A 20817-nucleotide genomic window follows, 5' to 3' on the forward strand; every position below is an offset into this window, starting at 1 on the left:
AACCCTGAGGAAGATGCAGAATTCTGTATGGGATTAGAATATGAGTGTGAAGGACATTTAAAAAACTTGTTTTGTAGAGAACCAGGAGATGAGAAATATTTGAGAAGCAGCTGTAACTTTACCTGTGAGTAACTCACACACCAGAACACCCCACGCTGCAGGATAAACTGATAAATCTGATCATTTCGGTGGTTGGTTGGTTGTTGGGGTTTTATTGCCACTACAGCACAAATGTGGCTATTTGTGGCGATAATTTCGGTGAAAATTAGTGAAACCTGTAGAGTTTATTGAGTTTTTGCTGTATGATCTCCTCAGTGAGAATCCCCAACCCATAACCAATCAGTGAGCTACAACTGCTTACCCCTCCCACTGCTCTTTCATTGTGGGTGCGCAGAATGTCTTAAATATCCCGTTTTTCAAAGTACAGATTTGGCACGTCACGTGGTTAATATACTGTCACTATTTTACAAAACCGTCACCATATTTAAATACCGTGGTATACCAAAATACTGTCATACCACCCAACCCTAATTTATCCTGATTCTGTCTTCATGACCAGGAACAGCTAAACTGTTCAACCTCTTCTAGTGTATTACCTAAACATTGGTTCTTTTTACCACCGGAAAGATGAGCCAAAACAAAGTACTTGGCATTTAGTACAGATAGCTATGGCATAATACAAAAATGTGGCCGTGCAAACAAAAATAAAACAGAATGACAGAATTAAGGTTACATGCTGCTCCACTGTTGTACCTGGTGACTACAACTAGATTTATCACAAGTCCCAAAATCAGTGGCTCAAAAAGGGAGTATGCAGCGTATGTGAATGGAAAATCTCTTGACGTGAATCACAGAGCCAGTTCAAGGATAAAGTTCCGCCTTTCAGGAGAAACAGCCAATCAGCTTGCTGGTTTTTCAAAGCTCAGTGGGCGGAGACAGTATGTTTGCATACACCTCAAAAAGTATGTAGTTGCACCCCTGCCTAAAATGCAATGTGTTTCACAACTTTAACACCTAACTTTCCCAACACTCTGCTTCCCCGTGAAGCAAAGCACACACACACACAGCAAAGTGTCCTCCATTAGAGCACAACAGTCAATATTGACGGAGAAAAAAATAAACATGTTCATTTGTCTCACAATACGTTGATGAAATAATGATCAATTCAGACCTACCTGAGTGTCTGCAGTTTGCAGTGTGGATCCTCTAGTCTGGCAGAAAGCAGCTTCACTCCTGACTTTCCTGGGTGATTGTAGGTCAGATCCAGCTCTTTCAGGTGGGAGGGGTTTAAAATCAGAGCTGAAGCCAGAGAAGAACAACCTTTCTCTCTGATCATACAACCAGATAATCTGCAGACAGAGCAAAAAAAAACATGTGAGTGAGAGAAAATAGAAAGAAGGAAAGGGGAACAACGTGGCAGACTAAGGAAATAATGCACTTTAAGATTCAATAAACGCTTTTTTCACATTACCTTCAGCTAAAATATTTTTTGCTTGTGCATCACAATTTTGTGTGATATGTCTCAAATGTTCATTCAAGTTGGACATTCTTAAGATGACTACAAACCCATGAGAGTTCATATTTGTCCTTCACAAGACACTTTTTCTTGTGTGATTTGTTATAATATAATGTATATAATATAATATAAACACCGGAATTTCACAATTAGACCTGTATAATCTCAAAACAAAAATCACAGAAACACTGACCTGAGAATCTGCAGTTTACAATGTGAACTCTTTAGTCCAGAAGAGAGCAGCTCCACTCCTGAATCCTGCAGGTCATTGTTACTGAAGTCTATCTCTTTCAGGGAGGAGTTTTCCAGGTTTAAAATTGTTCCCAGATTTTCACACGTCTTTACTCCAAGATTGCATGAAGCTAGTCTAAAAACAAGTATAAACAACAGATTTTACAATAAACCCTAATAAGGATTTTTTTATTTGAATGGATAGACAAATAATAAAAAACAGAATTAAACTGTAAAATATATTGTCTGTCTAAAGTACTGGTGTTTCTTTATACTGAAATAAGTTAAAATGGACAAAGAAAAAGTTTAAAAAAGCAGAGGAAGAGCAAGGGGGCTTTTCAGGGTATGTGAATTTACTGAACCTATAATTTTTCTTTCTGCCCTTTAAAACTTAAATATTCATTATATTTGTATATTATTAACTTTAGGTATCTGTTAGAGCAAACAAACAGTAATGATGCTTTAGAGTAGAGCTTGGAAATATGCTTTGTGGTTTTGCATTGTTACTAGCCCTAAATTACTAGCTCTTATCTCACCTTTTTCGGAAAGTGCTGAACTAAGATGTAGGAAATGAGTTTGAGCAGACAAATATTTCTCTGTTTATAAGAATGTTGAGATCACATTATTTATATTTTTCAGGTAAATGTTTTTTTCCATTTGTGTGATTTCATAAACCTTGACTCACTTCTTCATATTTTTAAGAGAACAAAAATAAAATGATTAAATGTGTTTATTGGTGTAAATCTGTAATTCTGCCTCCAGAAAAGTGAAATGCGAGCATGTTTACATTGCACACATTAAACTAGAACAGCGTGTAAAATCAATCAGTGCTTTCTTTAAGATACCAGGTTTTAACTGCTGTATAAAAGATATAGGGTACTATTGTTCTTATTGGATGTGCTGTGCTTTTCCACAGATTTCCACATTCAAATCATAGTTTGAGTCAGTATGTGCTTATTGTTTGTTTAAAGGCCCTATTTTAGCATCAAATGCACACCATGCAGCTTGATTTTGGGCACGTCAGTGTGTCTTTGCTATCATAACGGGAAAAGTACACATTGTACAATTATGCTTAATTGTATAGTCTGTCATCAGGCAAAAAGGACAGAGTCTTAATTATTTAACTCAAAAGATTAAGGTGGTTTTGATTCTTTTTAACTTAGAATCTTTAATGTGCTGAATAAATGATGGCAGATGAATGCTTGTATTGCACAGCTCAAACCACTCCATCATGTTCAGCTTAAACAATATCTATAGAGATAAACAGGACATTAATTCCGGTAGAACAGAAAACCTATTGAACTAATGCCTCACAGTAACAGCAACAGTGTGTACTGTACTGGGATGTACAGTAAGATATTAAGTATTTAAATATGCAGAGTTTGATGTTACAAATAAATGCTGATAAATGTTCATCACGTTGTATTGTTCAACATTTCTCTAAAGCATACTGAAATGTGATTCTTTTAGTCAAATAACCCAGCACTATTTTAGTGTGTATCTGCAGAGGATATGCATTAATTTTAACCAAAAACACATAACACATAAGTTGCCTAAACTATTAAACTATTTTCTTAAGGCTGTCTCTGATCAGTCTAAGACAGAAATTATCTCATTTATAAATTATCTGTACTGTTTAGAATAATGTGAGGGTTTAATTATTATTACACAAACAGGATAATTAATGTGTAACATCCTAATGTGTAACAATGTAAATAATGTGAATCTACCTGTGAATCAATGAAAAGTGCTAAAAATCAGCAGTTCATAAAAACCTGAATGAAGAACTGAATGAAAATACTTACAGAGCTCTTCTGGATATTTTGACTACTGGCAGCAGCTTCAGAAGACACTCCTCTGATGGGTGATATTTACTGAGGTCAAACTCATCCAGCTCTTCTTCTGAGTTCACCAACACAAAAGCCAAAGCTGACCACTGAGCAGGAGAGAGATTGGCCTGATGAAGACGACGGTCAGCACCTCCACTCAGGTATTTCTGAACTTCCTGCACTAGAGAATAATCATTCAGTTCATTCAAACAGTGGAACAGATTAATAGATTTCTCTGAAGAGGAGCTCTCCTCAATCTTCTTCTTGATGTATTTGATTGTTTCCTTGTTGCTGTGAGAGATCCTCTCTGCTGGGGTTAGTAAGTCTCGTAATAGAGTCTGATTAGACTCCAGTGAGAGACCCAGAAGGAAACGAAGGAACAGGTCCAGGTGTCCACTCTCACTTTGTAAGGCTCGGTCTACAGCACTGCTAAGGAAGCCAGTCATCGTTGACTTGCTAAAGAGTTCAAAAAGTTCAGTGTTTTGCTGTTCAACAGTTTGCTGTTCAGTGTTTTGCTGTTTCAGAGTCTTTCTGTTGAGGAAGTCAGACTGTGATAATCTGCTGAAAAGCTGGGAAAGATAACTGGTTTGCTGTTCAGTGTTTTGCTGATTCAGAACCTTTTTGTCGAGGAAGCAGAGAAACGCATATAAAGCAGCGAGGAACTCCTGAACGCTCAGATGTACAAAGCTGAAGACCTTCCCCAGGTACAGCTCATGTTCCTCCCTGAAGATCTGAGTACACACTCCTGAGTACACTGATACTTCTCTAATATCAATGCCACTCTCTCTTAGATCTTCCTCATAGAAGATCAGGTTTCCTTTCTCCAGCTGCTGGAACGCCAGTTTTCCCAGAGCCAGAATACTTTCTCTAGTCTGCTGTGGATCAGGGTCACTTTTCCCACTGTACTTCTGGCTCTTGTGTTTGATCTGAAAGATCAGGAAATGTGTGAACATCTGCGTCAGGGTTTTGGGGATTTCTCCACTCTCAGCTTCACTCAGCATTCTCTCTAGAACAGTGGCTGTAATCCAGCAGAAGACTGGTATGTGGCACATGATGTAGAGGCTTCTTGAAGACCTGATGTGTGTGAAGACTTTGTGGGCCAGTTCCTGATCTCTGATCCTCTTACTGAAGTACTCCTGTTTCTGAGGGTCACTGAAACCCCGCACTTCTGTTACCTGATCAACACACTCAGGAGGGATCTGACTGACCGCCGCTGGTCGAGAGGTGATCCAGAGGAGAGCAGAGGGAAGCAGATTCCCCTTGATGAGATTCGTCAGCAGAACATCCACTGAGGTTTGCTCTTCTATATCCTCCAAGTTCTCATTGTTCTTGAAATCCAGAGGCAGGCGACACTCATCCAGACCATCAAAGATGAACATGATCTTGTAGCTCTTATAATGTCTTGGTTTTAAATCTTGTGTTTCTGTGAAGAAGCTCTGAAGAAGATTCAACAGACTGAGCTTCTTCTCCTTCATCAGATTCAGCTCTCTAAAAGGAAGTGGAAATATAAAGAGAACATCCTGATTTACTTCTCCTTCAGCCCAGTCCAGAATGAACTTTTGCACTGAGACTGTTTTTCCAATTCCAGCAACTCCTTTAGTCAGCACAGTTCTGATTGGCTGGTTCTATTCTGGTAAGGGTTTAAAGATGTCATTGCATTTGATTGGTCTTTCCTGTGTTTGTCTTTTCCTGGATGCAGCTTCAATCTGCTTCACCTCATGTTCCTGATTAACATCTCCACCCCCTCCCTCTGTGATGTAGAGCTCTGTGTAGATCTCATTCAGAAGTGCTGAGTTTCCATAGCCTGAAATTCCTTCATTAATTTTCTGATATTTATCCCTCAGTTTGGATTTGAGCTTTCGTTGACATGCTGGGGTTAATTCTGATAACAGAGGAAGATCTGTAATCAGCTGTGATCATGCATTAGAATCCAGTGTAGAACAACACCATGACATAATACTTTAAAATAAAGACTGTAGTATGGTTTATTTGTAGCAGCTTGTTGATTTAGAGATATTCAATATGTCCATACAAAATCAGTAAGTGATAAGTTCAAGGATTACAGTTGACGCTGTGATACATTATTATACACTTACAGAATCCAATTAAGTATTGTTTTTTCCTTTTGGGACTTCACTGAAAAATAAATTAGCACTTTAAGTTGGTACCCATGGTCATGACCCAGAACTCTTACTGCTCTCTAGTGTGTTAGCGAGGTCTGTCTGCTTCATGTTCCTCAGGATGTGCAGTGTGATCATCAGCACCCCCTCCCTCTGATCATCCTCCTCCTCTCTCTCAGAGCATGCTGGGTAATCTGGACTCAGGAGTTCCTTTAATGTGTTCAGCTCCTTCTTCACTAGAGAGATAAACTTCTGCTGCAGCTCCTGATTAATAACAAACATCAGAGAATCACTAAAGCTGTTACAGAACAGAAGAGATAATGACACTGATCTGAGGAGGAAAGGAGTTATGGATGATCTGGTGTGTAAAATAATTTAAACATCATGTTACTGAGCAGCATCATATAGCATCAATATTGACATTATTACAGTTATACAGAAACTACAGGTGAATAAATTATGGTTATGATTACAAAATCTTAAAAGTGAAATTAAAATTAAATGTAAAAGAAATCAGGGAGATCTCCATCAAATATTTGGTTTAGAACTAACCTTGAATATGTGGTCCAGTTTTTCCCTGTAATTGTTTATTTTCTTCTTACTGTGAATAACAAAAAAATCCACACTGTAATCCACCTTAATAAATTATCTGATCGAAAAAAAAATTGTTTCAATAAAATATTCTGCAATTACTAATAAACTCCACCAGGCAGTCAGACTCCTCAACACACAGAGACAGAGCTGAACCCCACCCCACCCACCACTCACCCAACACACTTACACAAAACTGAACTGAACACCCCCCACCACCCTTTAAACACACAAAGACTGAACTTCACCCACACACATACTCAGCACACAGAGACAGAATGTCTTTATTACTATCAGCAATATTTGCTGCCACTCTCAAAAACTATAAACTCTCTACCTCAGTAACTGCTGTGATTATATATGTTCTATATGTTACAGTATGTTAGACATCTCTGCACCTTATCCTCACTATACACTTTACTATACACATTATTATACCGTATCGGTACTGCACTGTCCTGTCCTGTCTTTTAAATTGTCTCGTCTTTTGTATTTATTGTTATTTAGTGTTATAGTTTTATGTCGTCACTCTTGCACTTTATGTTGTCTATTGCTTGTTGTTTCATGTTTTTTTGCAATTATGTCACCCTTTATCTGAAGTTTTGAGGCACATGTAAAAACAGTTGCTTTGAACCACTGTGTCAATGCTTAATTTGTTCTACAATTAATAATTATTACATATAATTAAATGATAAACAGTGCCAATTAGCAACAATATAAGTGTAATTAGAAAGGAGACAACTACAAGGTTTGAAGTGAAGTGAAACAGTACTAACATATCCAGCTACTGTCTCTATATGTAGATTAGGGGTGTGTGATACATATTGTCTATGATAATATATTAATTACTGTGTTAATGATGTGCAAGCTGACGTTATCAAGTATGCTAATCACTGGGGGAAAAACAACAATGAAAATTCCTTTACTCCACGTGTTCACTGCATACATTGAGAATGACCATGCACAGTGTTGGGAAGGTTACTTTTAAAATGTAATCCCTTACAGATTACTGATTACATCACTCAAAATGTAATTTGTAACGTAATCAGTTACATTACTTCAAGTGAGTAACGTAATCTGATTACTTTGGATTACTTACAATATTGTCGTTTTTTTAAGCCTGAATGAATGTAGCAACAACATATTGCATATTATTATTTTATTTTTCTTTCCAGTTAACAAATAGATAAACAAATAAAAAAGCCTTTTCAATCACTCTATAAAAATACTTATGAAACCATTTCATCAAACAATTTTATGAAACACTTCTATAAATTGATAATAAAACAATTTAAAACCAAACAATGTAACAACAACTGTAAGCTATCTACTTGCAGGTTTGCCACCAGTGTTAATTTGGCAACAAATTTTGATTTAGTCTTAGTTATAGTCTTGTGACGAAAATAGCATTTAGTTTTAGTCACAATTTAGTAATTTAGTCAACTTAGTTTTAGTCGACTTAATGTCATAAGAATATAGTCTACTAAAATTGCAGTAAATTTAGTCCACTAAAATGTAAAGGGTGTAAATGTAAATGCTTTTTCATCAGTTCCCTTGAATTATTAACTATACACTTATATGAAATGAAACGTTTAATAACCACTTGAGTAATATTGTTAATGTTTGAATGTGAAATATATTTATATATGATTTAATGTATATTATTATTATTATAGGTGTGTGACTATATATATTTTACATTTAAAATTTTGCTCTAGAAATCAGGTCATAAAACAACTGAAATTATAGTTTAAACAGAGCTGTAGATGCAAAAACAGCTTTTAAATGATCTAGTTTTATCTCCAGCAGTAACCCAGCACACCTACTGGAGCTACAGTCTATAAATGAGATCAAAAACACACCTTCACACACTGTCCTGTAGAGATGCTCTCAGGATGTACTGAGAGACTTCATGAGTTAAAGTGAGAAACTTATGAGAAAGTGCTGTAAGGAACTTTACACAGACTTTTGGGTTCATAGATTGACTTATTTTATTGTTTTATTTTCGTTATATTATTGAGTTCCTTTCTGACCTGCTGCTGCTTTAACACTAGCTATATCTTTCCCAGTGTGAGACTAAGCAGATGATCTGATCTTAATGAGTTAGGGTTCTGTATCAGTTCTGTGTTTTAGTGCACTGCCGAGTTAAACACATCAGCTCATGAAATAACATCAGCATTAAAACGCGGATCTCTGCATGGAGATCTGTGTGACTCTGGTCTGCAGAAGTCTGAAAGATTAGTGGTGTTTTTACCGGAGATGGAGTCGCTCCACGCGGTTTACACGTTATCTTGTTTTTCGCGACGTCAAAGGAGAAATAAATCGCCTCTCCTCTCTCTCTCTCTCTCCCTGCTGAACACTGTCGAGTTAACTTCCAGTCGAGCTCCGTAACGACAGTTTAATTCCCGGGTTTGTAACTGAGCGCGCGGCGCTACTGCAGGAGAGGCGGGTACTGATTGGATGAGTACTCCGCTTATCCCGCCTCTCCACCTTCGCTAAAGTAGCAGTGATTGGATCTCTTCCTAACTGAACCCTACCTTTCACAGAACTAAATCAGTTCTGATTGGATTTCGTCCCTGCCAAACATTTTCGTCTTGTTTTTATTCGTTGACCAAAATGTCAGTTAATTTCGTCTCGTTGTGTGTGCGGAGCCGCTGTCTGCCCCTCCTCCCTGTGTGTGTGTGTGTGTGTGTGTGTGTGTGCAGCGAGATGGGACGAGGGGCAGACAGTTCCCTTTCATATCAGAGCGATTTCACCGCAAAATGTTATTTGCGTTTTGTCAGTGTTGGAAGAGCAAAAATAGGAAAGTACCGCAATGTAATCCTTTAATTTTAGCAGAGTAACTGTAATCTGATTACCATTTATTGAAGCAGTAACTGTAACGGATTACAGTTACCTATAATTTGTAATCTGATTACGTAACGCCGTTACATGTAATCCGTTACTTCCCAACACTGACCATGCAGTGAGCTAGCATAGGTTATCCATGCGATTACACTGGCAGATGACAAGTCTATGATGTTATCAGTGAGTGTGCTCTTGGTTACTTGCACTGTTTATCAGTGTGGGGAGTTAGCACAGACGCTAAACCAGCAAGCGACCCATCAAGCCATCTACTTTCATTCACATTTAATTTTCCTCCAAACTGATGACACACCGGCACTGTGCTGAAGTGTCTTTCTCTCATACTCATACTCACACACACATGAACACACACAAACAACTGATGTCACGTTTCCTCTTTCCAGGTTGTTGAAGGTGGAATATGGAGCTACACTAGTGTTTTTTCCTCAACTAAAGCTTTCAGTTAAAATCAATTACTCAGCACATTAAAATATTCTCATTTATACTGACATATAAAATAAAGCAAAAATAGATCTAGTCTGCAAAACATAACGCACTGCACAATAATTGTTGTCCCCTTCCCAAGTGAACAACCAGCACCAGGGAACAGCATTTTTATTGGATTGATACCTCTGATATGAAAACAATTTAATTTAGCCAATCTAATACTCATCCTTTTATTTACATTACAATACCCATTATTAAGAACTCTGGTTTACAACCATGTGCACTGTTTGATATTTGAACTGGTGAATTCAATGTTTGTTTGTTTCAAGGAATTTAATAAAAATAAAATATATTGTTTCCATAAATATATTTAGTAAGTAATTATTATATTTTAAGAAGCACAGGCTAATAAATTATAATACTTACAATATAATAATTTTATATACAGATTTTTTAATAATGCAAAATATAGTTTATTTTTATATTGCTGACAAAATTACAGAAATTATCGCGATATCTTTTTTATAAGTATCGCACACCCCGAATATATAGATATATGTGTAATTCTCCAACCTGTAGCTGATATTGTCTTTGAATTGTTCTGGTCAGTCAGCCTAATCTAAATCCCGCCTCCTCATCACATCTAGCTGTGTACACTGATCATTAAATACAGAGAAACTCACAATCTCACACTGACCTCCTCTGTGTGTGTGTGTGTATGTGTGTGTGTGTGTGTGTGTGTGCATGTGTGTATTGTATGTATTGAAAATGTAAATTACAGTACAAATCTGTAAAAAGGCCTTGATGTTTCACTCACTGTGGGTCAGAGGTCATATCTTCACTGCTGAAAGTAGGACGACCCCCCATGGACCGGTCACTCTTCATAGACACACAGCTGGGCTCTGGAGAAGCTCCTCCCTGGGTTTCAGTTCTGTTTTTATTAAACACAGTGAAACTCCAGCATTTACACAGAGAAACTCCAACACACAGCACAACTTTAATAAAGATCAGGAACTGAAGAGCTTCACTCTCAGAACAGAACAGTAGTTTAGTGCAGTGATGTACCGAGACCCAGAGCTTCCTCCTCCACTGCTGATCTCTGATGGTTCCATCTTGGACCCGTCACTCTTCATAGACACTCCACTGGGGGCTGGAGATGCTGCTCTCTTCTCCCTGAAAACAGATCTTCATGATGATCCATGATGAGAGTAAAGTGTGGAGTAATGACTTCCTTTACTAAAATTCTTTACAGGTTCCAGACTAATTTCGTCATAACCGTTCCAGAAGCGTCCCAAAGCTTTTTGTCCACTGCATAAAGCTTTAAAATGCTCACCCAATAAATATATATAATTTAATTTCTTTAACAATACTGTTGCATATATTTGTGTGTTTGTTATAATGTCACAGTGTCATAACATAATTATGTCATCTTTACTGTATGTATTTTATATATCTGTTACAAGTTAATAACCTGTATTTGTAAGAGCTCCACAATTACACTTTATTATAAACTACAAGATATATTTTTTCTCGGATGGAATTATACAGAACTCTAACAGAGATCTAGATCAGGTGTTTCTGTGAGAAGCTTCATTCCACAGCTTTAATAACATACACAATCACTTCCATCTGATCTAAACAAATGCAGCACATCAGGAGTTCCTTCACATATCATATAAACCATTTTCATAAACATAATTATATTTATTAATATTCAGTATAATAAATTAAAGGCAGATATTTACTTTAGGTACAGATTAGAAACACACATTCTACTATAAGAATAACATGCTGGTTTGTTAAGCATTTTTCTTCCAGTTAAATAGAGCACATGGTTCTGACTCTGGGTCATCTGTTCTCAATATATTAAAACTGTAAACTATGCAGATCACAGGTCCAGGATTAGAGCTGCAATCATTAAAATACAAAACAACTTTATAAATTAAACCACTTAATTTACTCACTTTATGACAGGAGGTCCTCCTCCACTGCTGGAGTTTTGAAGGTCCATAATTTACTCTTCTTCATTCACACACAGCTGAACACTGCCGACATCAACCCCTGAGAACAGATCAGCCGTTAGAATAAAACCTTTATTCTTAGAATAAGAACATTATTGTCTGCGTTAAAAAGTACCTGATGAACAAACAAAACAAATGAAACAGAGAATGTTACATAACAGTGTGATTTAACCTGATTACAAATTACAAGTATTATAATTTAATTATTACTGCTAATATAAATATACACATCGTTCTAAAATTATTAATAAAATTACTATTATGTTACTGAATTAGAATAGAAAGATTATTTAAGTATAATATAAAACAGCAGGAATTAAAACACTAACACTCGAGGTGACCTTCAGCTCCGTTGCTCCCCTGCTGGTTGAACAGCGCTACTGCATATAAACACGCCTTTATAGCAGTTCCGTGTTTTTATCTACCCAACAGATCAAAGCCCACATTCAGCAGTAATGCGCTTTAAACAGCATAAACTACTCTGTGACTGTGATCAATAAATATGAATATAATATATATATACAAGGGCGTAGGAGCGGGCTTGATATTGGGGGGGACACATTTGCCAATATGAACCCAAGCCCACCCTATAGTTTCCTAGAACATTTGGGGAAATTTAATTAAAATTAAATTATTATTATAAGGTGATTTTACAACCTAAACATGTTACTCCAATTTACTAATAACGTTACTCCACCTTAGTTACTAATGTTAGAAAAAAATTATGCATGCAATGTCTGAATTATATACGTATGAAAAAAATGATAATATTTAAAATAATATAACAGATTTGTTTATTATTATTATTATTATTATTGTTATTATTATTATTATTATTATGTATTGGCATGTCAATTCTGTTGTATATTTACATTTTCTCCTGTTTTTTTTTATTTTTTGTAATGAGAGCTCTTTTTAAGATGGTGTCCTTTTATGTAAAAGAATGTAACTTTCCATAGAGATTTTTATAAACCTCAGAACGTGGTCTTACTGTGAACTACAAATGAACAGAAGTCACTTTACAGCAGTGTTTCTCAACCCTGTTCTTACATATTCTACTGCATATTAACACTGTTCTGCATGTTCTAAAGCTTTCTCTGATTTAAAGGCATTTAATGAAGTAAGTGGTGGTTTGATGTGTTTAATACACTGCTGGATAAATTTAGGCTCCATAGGGAGTTAAGGGGTTTAAACAGGTAAACTCAGTAAATGACTGTTTATTAGCTGATCAGCTGGATCAGGTGGAAAACACTATTTTAGGGCAGTGATCGGGGTTAAGAAACTGCTTTAACCTACAAACATAAAGTACTGTACTAAATTCTAGCTATCCACTACATCTGGCTTCTAGATAACTAGTTAGCTAAATTTAATTTTCGTTCATTATAGCTCACAGTAAGTCTTGTAATCCTAAATTGGAAAACACAGTTTGAAAATGAAATAGTGATTAGCTATATAGTTTATTTTTTCTTTAACCTTGACTCCCAATCTAGGTAATTCTAAAGTTAAACTCACTAACACAGCTGCAGTTTATTAATCACAGTGAGTTTTGTGTTTTGATTCAGAGACGTGTATTTTTAACCAGCTATCAGAAACATATCATCACAGTTGAAGTGGTTAGCCTACCGTTCCCTTTCTGTTAGAAAAATCTCCGTATATCCATCTCTGTTTTAAAATCAGCTGAAGCTGCTGCAGCCCGAACCCGCTGCTAAATTTCACAGCGAGGGGGCGGGGCTTCCCCAACAGCACACTGCCTCTAATCCGCGTGCCGCAAAACCAGCAAGCTGATTGGCTGTTTCTACTGAGAGGCGGGACTTAATACCTGAACCGGCTCCGTGATTGGTCCGGTCTGTCTCCTCATTAACAGTACAGCTGATCTGAGCGAAACGATATCATTTTTGGGGGGGACAAATCCACCTGTTTCTAATATTGGGTGGGACATGTCCCACCCATCCCCCCCGGTTCCTACGCCTATGTATATATATATATTAGTTTAAAGCAATATTGAACTGGTTCAGATCTCCATGCTGATCCTGGTTCTTCCAGTGTAATCGGAAACTGAGCTGAGCTTAAAGAACCGGTTCTGGATCTGAGGAACCCTTAGAACCGGTTCTGACTTTAAGCTACACGGTTCTGTTCTACATTCTCTTCAGTTCTGAACTTACCGAGTGAATCCAGACTTCTGTCCTGTTCTAATGGAGGAAACTGGACTTACTCTCAATTTCTCCTTTACCTGCGTCTCACCTGTCTCTCTCTAAGCCCCGCCCCTCTTTCTCTCAGAGCGAATAGACGCTGGCGGGGCGGAGCTACTGTTCGTTATTCGCCATAGTCAGCCAATTATATCACACGGCTGAATGGAATGTTTGAATATTCATGAGCAAGACGGTGTTTTGCCGAGTTCTTGCTTACCATCGAAATATGCTTCTCCCCAACCCTGTGCATGCTGTTTTTATCTGCTTTTTTATGTTATCTGCTGGTGTTGATTCACTGTGTTTTATTATCAATTCTAAAGTCAGTGCAGTGTTTTTCTTGGTACTTTTATGGAGATGCAGATTTCCTTTTCCAGCAGGACTTGGCACACTGCCCACACTGCAGAAAGTACCAATTGGTCTTATATAATATTCAAATTTTCTGTTCATAGCAAATTTTTAATCAATTGATCATCCAGACAAATTGACTTTGGTCTTACAAAACTTGTGATGCAACCAACATTTATCCTAAATTTAATTTCCTAAATAAGTTCTCAGCAATGAAACGTGTTTATAAACAAACTGTTAATAATGATGTAAAACTTTGTATTAAATAATATCTCAGTTGCATTTTTAACTGTAATTTTTTAACAGGCTAATGTTTCAGCCGTAGAAAGAACTTAATTTTGCATAATAGTTACTGATATTGTAAATTATACTATATTTTGCATGATATTTTCCATGATATTTTAACACTTTAAATAACAGAAAGTAAAGTTAAGTGAGTTAATATATATATATATATATATATATATATATATATATATATATATATATATATATATTTTTTTTTTTTTTTTTTTCCCTTTTACCATTATTCTCTGAAAGGAACTGTGCTTAAATACTTAAATAAACTTAAATAAACAATACATGTAAATATCAAATACTGTGTTTCCACAATTAAACCACACTAACATATAAAAATAATCAAAAGATTAGATGACGTGCTGTAGGTGAGGAGTTTCTTCTTGATATTAAATGCAGGTATCTGGGAAAATAAAACGAATATTGATCTTTTAAATAACTCATAAAGACTTCAAATCAATTACATCAATTATAGAGCACAAGCTGATATTCAGAATTATAGATATCTTTATCCACTTGAACCATATGATATAAAAGGTAGCATGTAATGGCTTGAGAGACAAAACAGTATAGCTAAGTATTGTGGCGGCTCTGGGTTGTGTGTGTGGCTGCCTGAGGCATGTTTCTGTTCTCCTGTGTGCAAGGATGACAGGGGTGGGGCATCTCCCTTGGGAGGGGTTATGCAGAGAGGGTGGGCACCACTCTGGATCTGCCATCTGGGAGACACACAGCTGGGTTGGTGGCCTTTGGGCTATTTTGAGTTCTGGGGGTGAATGGTTTTAGCTCTCCTAGTCTTGTTAAAGACTGTATGCAAGTGGCAAGCCTGTTCAATAAAGGAGCTGTTGAGCATTCAGCATGAGTCTCACGGGTCTTCCTTCCTCTTCCACGCCACAGTATTATAAAAATATCTGTCTTTTATTTCGAACTGAGATAAACTGGAGAGAAAAGAATACATGAATTGAAAGAAAACGTAAAAATGTGAGAAATGTTTGGGAAAAAAGTAAAATTAAGTTAAAACTGTGTGAATAAACCTAAAATCTATTAACTAGATAATGCTAATAAGCAATAAAACTAGAATCTTAAGCTGAGGTAAAATTTGAGGATAATTTACTCTTACAGAGGTAACTTAGCATAAGAACAGATCGTAGTTAGAAGAATTGTCAGAATAGTGGCAGATAATTTCGTCCAAACCGTTAAAACCCGTTTTAGTCACAGAAAACAGTTAATAAATGCTCTTTCTCCTCAGAAACTTTGGGTACATTCAGTAGCTAGCTTAGTAGGAAGCTAATTTATCTGGTTACTAACTTTACACCTAAAATTCAACATTTAATTAGGCTGGTTTAATCTAAAGTTGTTTAATCTCATCAACTTACCCATTAATTATTAGTGTTTTCCTCAGTTTATTAAACAGTTTAAGAGAAACGGAGATAATTCACTGCTAACTCTGTTAGCTGCTAACAGGCTAATGTGACAGGAATCTGACAGGAGAGCGTCTCGCGCTGAATCACAGCGCGTATAAAGAGCGCGTGAGGGCAGCGCTAATATAAACTACTGCTTTATAATAATAAACATAATACGACCTCCAGAGGTTTTATAGATCTGTTTTGGTAGCGTATAATGTTTTATATCATTATTAAAAGAGCACAAACACCCCAGAGATTATTTATATAAAATGCAGAACATCTCAGTAACAGTAGTAAGAACACAGCACAGCTCCTTTCACAAGAAAAAGCCCTGAAGACCACAGCCCAGAAGATGAAGACCACCTGATCGAGAAGACCGGTAAGACCGCGGGGCCGCAGTCCTGCTCCCCAGCTCCCGAGGACGGGGACGAGGGGGCGCTGGCGGTCCAGCTCCCGGACTGGATGGCCCCCGGGGAGCAGGTGTGGGTGGGCCCCCGGAGTTCGCCCAGGGCATCTGGGTAGGAGTGGAGCTGGACCGCGCTGTAAGTACGAACATGAAGGTCTAACTCAGAGCTGATCAGTGTGGGACAAGGGTATTTAATTTAGTTTAATCAAGTTTTATTCCCAGTTTTAAGTGATGCTAACAGTTTATAATGATATAAAAATACTTTTAAATGTCTTACATAAAATCACTGTATATCGACACATTTACAAAAATAGTGGGTTCTTTTGTGGTCAGGAAATATTATTGAGGTCATGATAATTTGGTAACAAAATGATCCTGACAGCACTTATTACTACAGTATTAAAAACCCTAAATTCTCATGCAGTTATTTTAATTAAATTAGCGTATGTGAAATTCTGATATTTTACAAATTTTACGTAAAATTCGTTCAAACTCTACTGCCCCCTGGTGGTTAAAACTTAAATGTCTTTTAATTTAGAAGTGATTGATGTATATTTATATAATAATAAAAACATTTTAACACAAAATAAACAGAAAGCTCTAAAATCATTATCTTTTTCAATCCAGATAATGTATATACATTTATTAAAGAATATACATTTTCTCTTAACAAAACATTTATTTATTAGTTAACTTTTAATCCCTTAGTATAGTTTGTTCTTTAAATGTCACATAAAATATTTATATTGGCTAATACCACTTTATATAAAATAAATAATCAGTTATTCTTCTATAAAAAAAATGGTAACTTTTTTCAGTGTTTTTTTTTTTTTTTTTTTACTTTTGACATGATGGGAATCTGGCAGACAATTACGGTTTTATTACATATTATTTTTTGTGTTGTTGTTTTTGACAATTATAACCTATGTATAAAGGTAATAGATCAGCATAACAACAGTCATGTTATGATAACATTCTCTCTAAATAAAATACATGAGAGGCTAACCCCCCGGGACGTGGACGTCAGAATTCAGCATCTGGTTTAAAACCATGGAGAAGGAATTTGGATTCACTGTGTCCTTGATTCTCTCTCTTTATCTCTCTACATGGACTCACATTATATGTTCTTTTATGGACTGAGGCGTCTTCTTGTTTTCACAAACACAACCTGTGCAGTTATAAATTGAGAGCTTAGCTTGGGATGGTTGGTTAGCTTAGTTTAGCAAATTAGTGCCAATTCCACCATTATTAAACTTACATTTGTGCCAAGTTTTGTGTTGTCAGTTAGCTCAGATTGTAATTAGGTGGTTAATATGGCACACTCTGTATAATGAATAGGCCACAGGCTCTATATATTGTTTAGTAAATAGGGCTCAGTCCTTATATACTGTATAGTGACTATGCAACAGTTTCTGTATATTAAATAGTGACAGTCTGTATTCATTATACAGACTGTGCCATATTAACCACCTAATTACAATCTGAGCTAACTGACATTATATAAATTATTTGTTTAACTGCCATAAATATAGTTTACGTCATTTGTTTGTTCTGTTTTGTTAAAATATTTATTTCTTTATTTAATTAATATTTTTTATTGTAGTCATTGAGTAGGAACTAAGTTACGACCTGTGTTGCACACGGACTTTATGTTAATGCTGTTAGTCTACACTGGACACATGCGAGTCTGCAGAAGTTCCTCAAACTCCGTTAAGGGAGTAAAAGAAAGTTAAAAGACGGTTCAAGGTGACACTACATCACACGTACAGATGTTTCTGTGGCAACTCATTCCCTCTTGGTTGTGTGCAGCCAGCGAGGTATGTGTATTAATGTGTATTCAGACGTGCACATTTTTTACTTTCGTTTTCTGCTGTATGTTTACACACTAAGAAAAGTAAGTACAGAGTTGTACTTAAAAGAGTACAAAGCTTGTCGCTGGGGCTGTACCTTATATTGAGGTACAAAAAAGTACCTTTCAATGAAAGTCCTTTTTTGTACCCATATTTTTGTGCCAGTAAAGATTACAAAGATTATAAACATTATCATCAACTAAATATGTGTCAAGAACTTGATGAACCAAAATTGTCTGACTTTCAAATGAAAAATGCAATTAAAATATATAATGTTTATTAATACAGTGATACAGAATACTGACTTTACCTTTCAGCTGGTTAAATGGTACAAATCTGTACTTATTGCTGTTAAGAATCACTTTGTACTTAAAAGGGAACAAATTTGACCCTGTAAAGACCAATATTGTACCATTGAGGGTACAATTATAAAGAATGGACCTTTGAGTACAAAAAAGTACTCATATCGTACCTCTGTTTTTTAGAGTGTAGTGTAACGTGTGCTTGTTTTTTGTACGCTGTGTATTTAAACAGTTCGACGGTGGAATAAGAGGAGTAAAGTGCAAGCCCAAAGAGTTCCATTAAATCCATCAGTGACTGAAGAACTAAAGTGTTGTGTATTTCCTGGAGGGAGTGAAAGTCGAACTCGAACCTGCGTGAAGCTTCGCTAACCAGCACGTGCCGGACCGCTACGTAACGATAAGTCACTGTTTAACGTTATGGACACCAGTTCATTAGTTTCTCCGCGAAGATGTCTGTAAGTCAGATACTAAAGTTTGTGTTCTGAAGAGTGACACAAGGCTGGAAACTACAAGGAACTGTGTGTAGCCTATTGACAATACAGTGTTTCACATGTGAATGGACATTGTGTAGTTATTTTGGCATGCACTTGAAGAAGGTTTATTGATTTACTGTGAAACGGATTTTGTCAACTTTTCATAATTAAGTACGCTGACATTTGAATTTTCAGAAGGTTTAGGTTTCTATTTATGATCCATTTTATTTCATGAAGGTTTATTGATTGTAAGCACCTTGTTTAGTGTAACTGACAGTAATATTTAATTTTTTCTTATTTTACAAAAAATAGTGACCTAATTTAGTCTGAATAGTTCACTTGCACATATTCAAAGGGTAACTACACTGCTTACTGTGATTATGTACTGGTAGTTTTCAAGTAATTTACGATGTCACAAGCAAGTAAAGAAAGTCAAGGTGTGGTAGCTAGTGTAGAACATGTGGAACAGCCTGCAGAGCACCGTAGGGGTGACAGAGATCGCACATTAACAGAAAAAGTTAAAGACTTTCACAAAGAAAAATTGAAAGAGCTACAACTTCGCTTTGACAGCATTTATGAACGCTGGAAGGCTTTAGCTAAGGTAGCTAAAAGGTCTGTAATAAACCAGGATCCCAGTTACATCCTAAAAGAACACGTCAGTAGTATACAAAGGGAATTATCTGTGCTGAACACTGTTTATGATGAACACAGAAGGATTGATAGCCCTTCTCATGACATGCGTCGCAGGATGGATAATTGTACATCACTCACCCAAATTGTAGTACATAACGCTCAGTCTCAAATTCAAGGAACAGAGGAGAAACTGACTTGGCCCGATTCTAAATCTGTATTTGCGTCTTCTACTTCAAGTGTTTCACCCTCTGCTTCTAATTGTTCTAAATCAAAGTCCACTCCCTCTAATGTGTCATCAATCAAAAGACAAGATGCTGCTGCTGAGTATGAAGCTACACGTGCTGTATTGGAAATTATGGCTGAGCAAAATTATCACCAAGAGAAACTGCAAAAACTTGAAGCTGAGGATAAGTTGATAGTTGCAGAGCAAGAAGCAGCTGCATTAAACCGACGTCTTCAAGTAGAAAAGGAAGAAACTGAGCGCAGAATAGAAATAGAGAGAAAAGAAGCTGCGCTCTTAAAGAAACAACAAGAAGAGAATGTTTTAAGAAAACAGTCTGTAGAAAGCCTAAAAAGAGAGCTTGAGCGCTTGGAGGAGCTGAAAAGGTTGAAAGCAGCCAGAGCAAGGCTTCAAGTCTATGATGAAAATGACTGTTCAGTCCATGCACCACAGAACTCGGAACTACCTACAGTGGTGCGAGATATTAACAAGGAGAACCCTGTGGAGCAGCACCCACAACAACTAAGAGAAGAGAACCCAAAAGGTGTGCTCCAAGATGATATGGGGAAATTTGTGAAAGTGTTGGCTGAGGCTATTTCAGCAAATAGGCTACCCATCCAGAGCCTACAATCTTTAGTGGGGATCCACTAAAGTTTAATCATTGGAAGACATCCTTTCAGGCCCTAATTGAGAGGAAAAATATTCCAACCACAGAGAAAATCTTCTTTCTTCAGAAATATGTTGGAGGCTCAGCTAGAGAGGCCTTAGAAGGTCATTTTCTGATTGGTTCAGAAAATTCATATGATACAGCATGGGACCTGCTAAACGAAAGATATGGCCAGCCTTTTGTAATTGCCAAAGCATTCCGAGACAAATTACATGCATGGCCAAAATTAGCCCCTAGGGATAGCACAGAGTTAAGAAAGTTTGTAGACTTTCTACATAGTTGTGAATGTGCCATGAATCACAATGAGAGTCTTCATGTTCTTAATGATGGAATTGAGAATCAAAGCCTTACCGCCAAGTTACCTGACTGGTTAAGTTCCAGATGGAATCGAAAGGCCACCCAATACCAACTGGAACATGAGAAGTTTCCAAAC

The 20817-nt window shown here is 36.7% G+C and overlaps 3 protein-coding genes across 13 annotated transcripts in view; 1 reads left to right on the forward strand and 2 right to left on the reverse strand.

Annotated features, from left to right (window-relative positions):
* Nucleotides 1-20817, forward strand: part of kif13a (kinesin family member 13A) — a 210239-nt gene that overhangs the window by 123451 nt on the left and 65971 nt on the right. The window lies entirely within an intron of this gene.
* Nucleotides 1-20817, reverse strand: part of LOC107197168 (NACHT, LRR and PYD domains-containing protein 14-like) — a 412286-nt gene that overhangs the window by 4067 nt on the left and 387402 nt on the right. The gene's annotated exons all lie outside the window — the stretch shown is intronic.
* Nucleotides 1157-5197, reverse strand: LOC125784474 (NLR family CARD domain-containing protein 3-like). The gene is made up of 3 exons (XM_049468198.1): nt 3553-5197; nt 1710-1883; nt 1157-1349 (listed from the first exon to the last, which is right to left on the reverse strand). Exons 1-3 carry the CDS (start codon nt 5049-5051, stop codon nt 1172-1174), a joined length of 1851 nt encoding a protein of 616 aa, XP_049324155.1. The 5' UTR covers nt 5052-5197; the 3' UTR covers nt 1157-1171.

Source organism: Astyanax mexicanus, chromosome 1, assembly GCF_023375975.1.
Source record: "Astyanax mexicanus isolate ESR-SI-001 chromosome 1, AstMex3_surface, whole genome shotgun sequence".
Lineage (NCBI taxonomy): Eukaryota > Metazoa > Chordata > Actinopteri > Characiformes > Acestrorhamphidae > Astyanax > Astyanax mexicanus.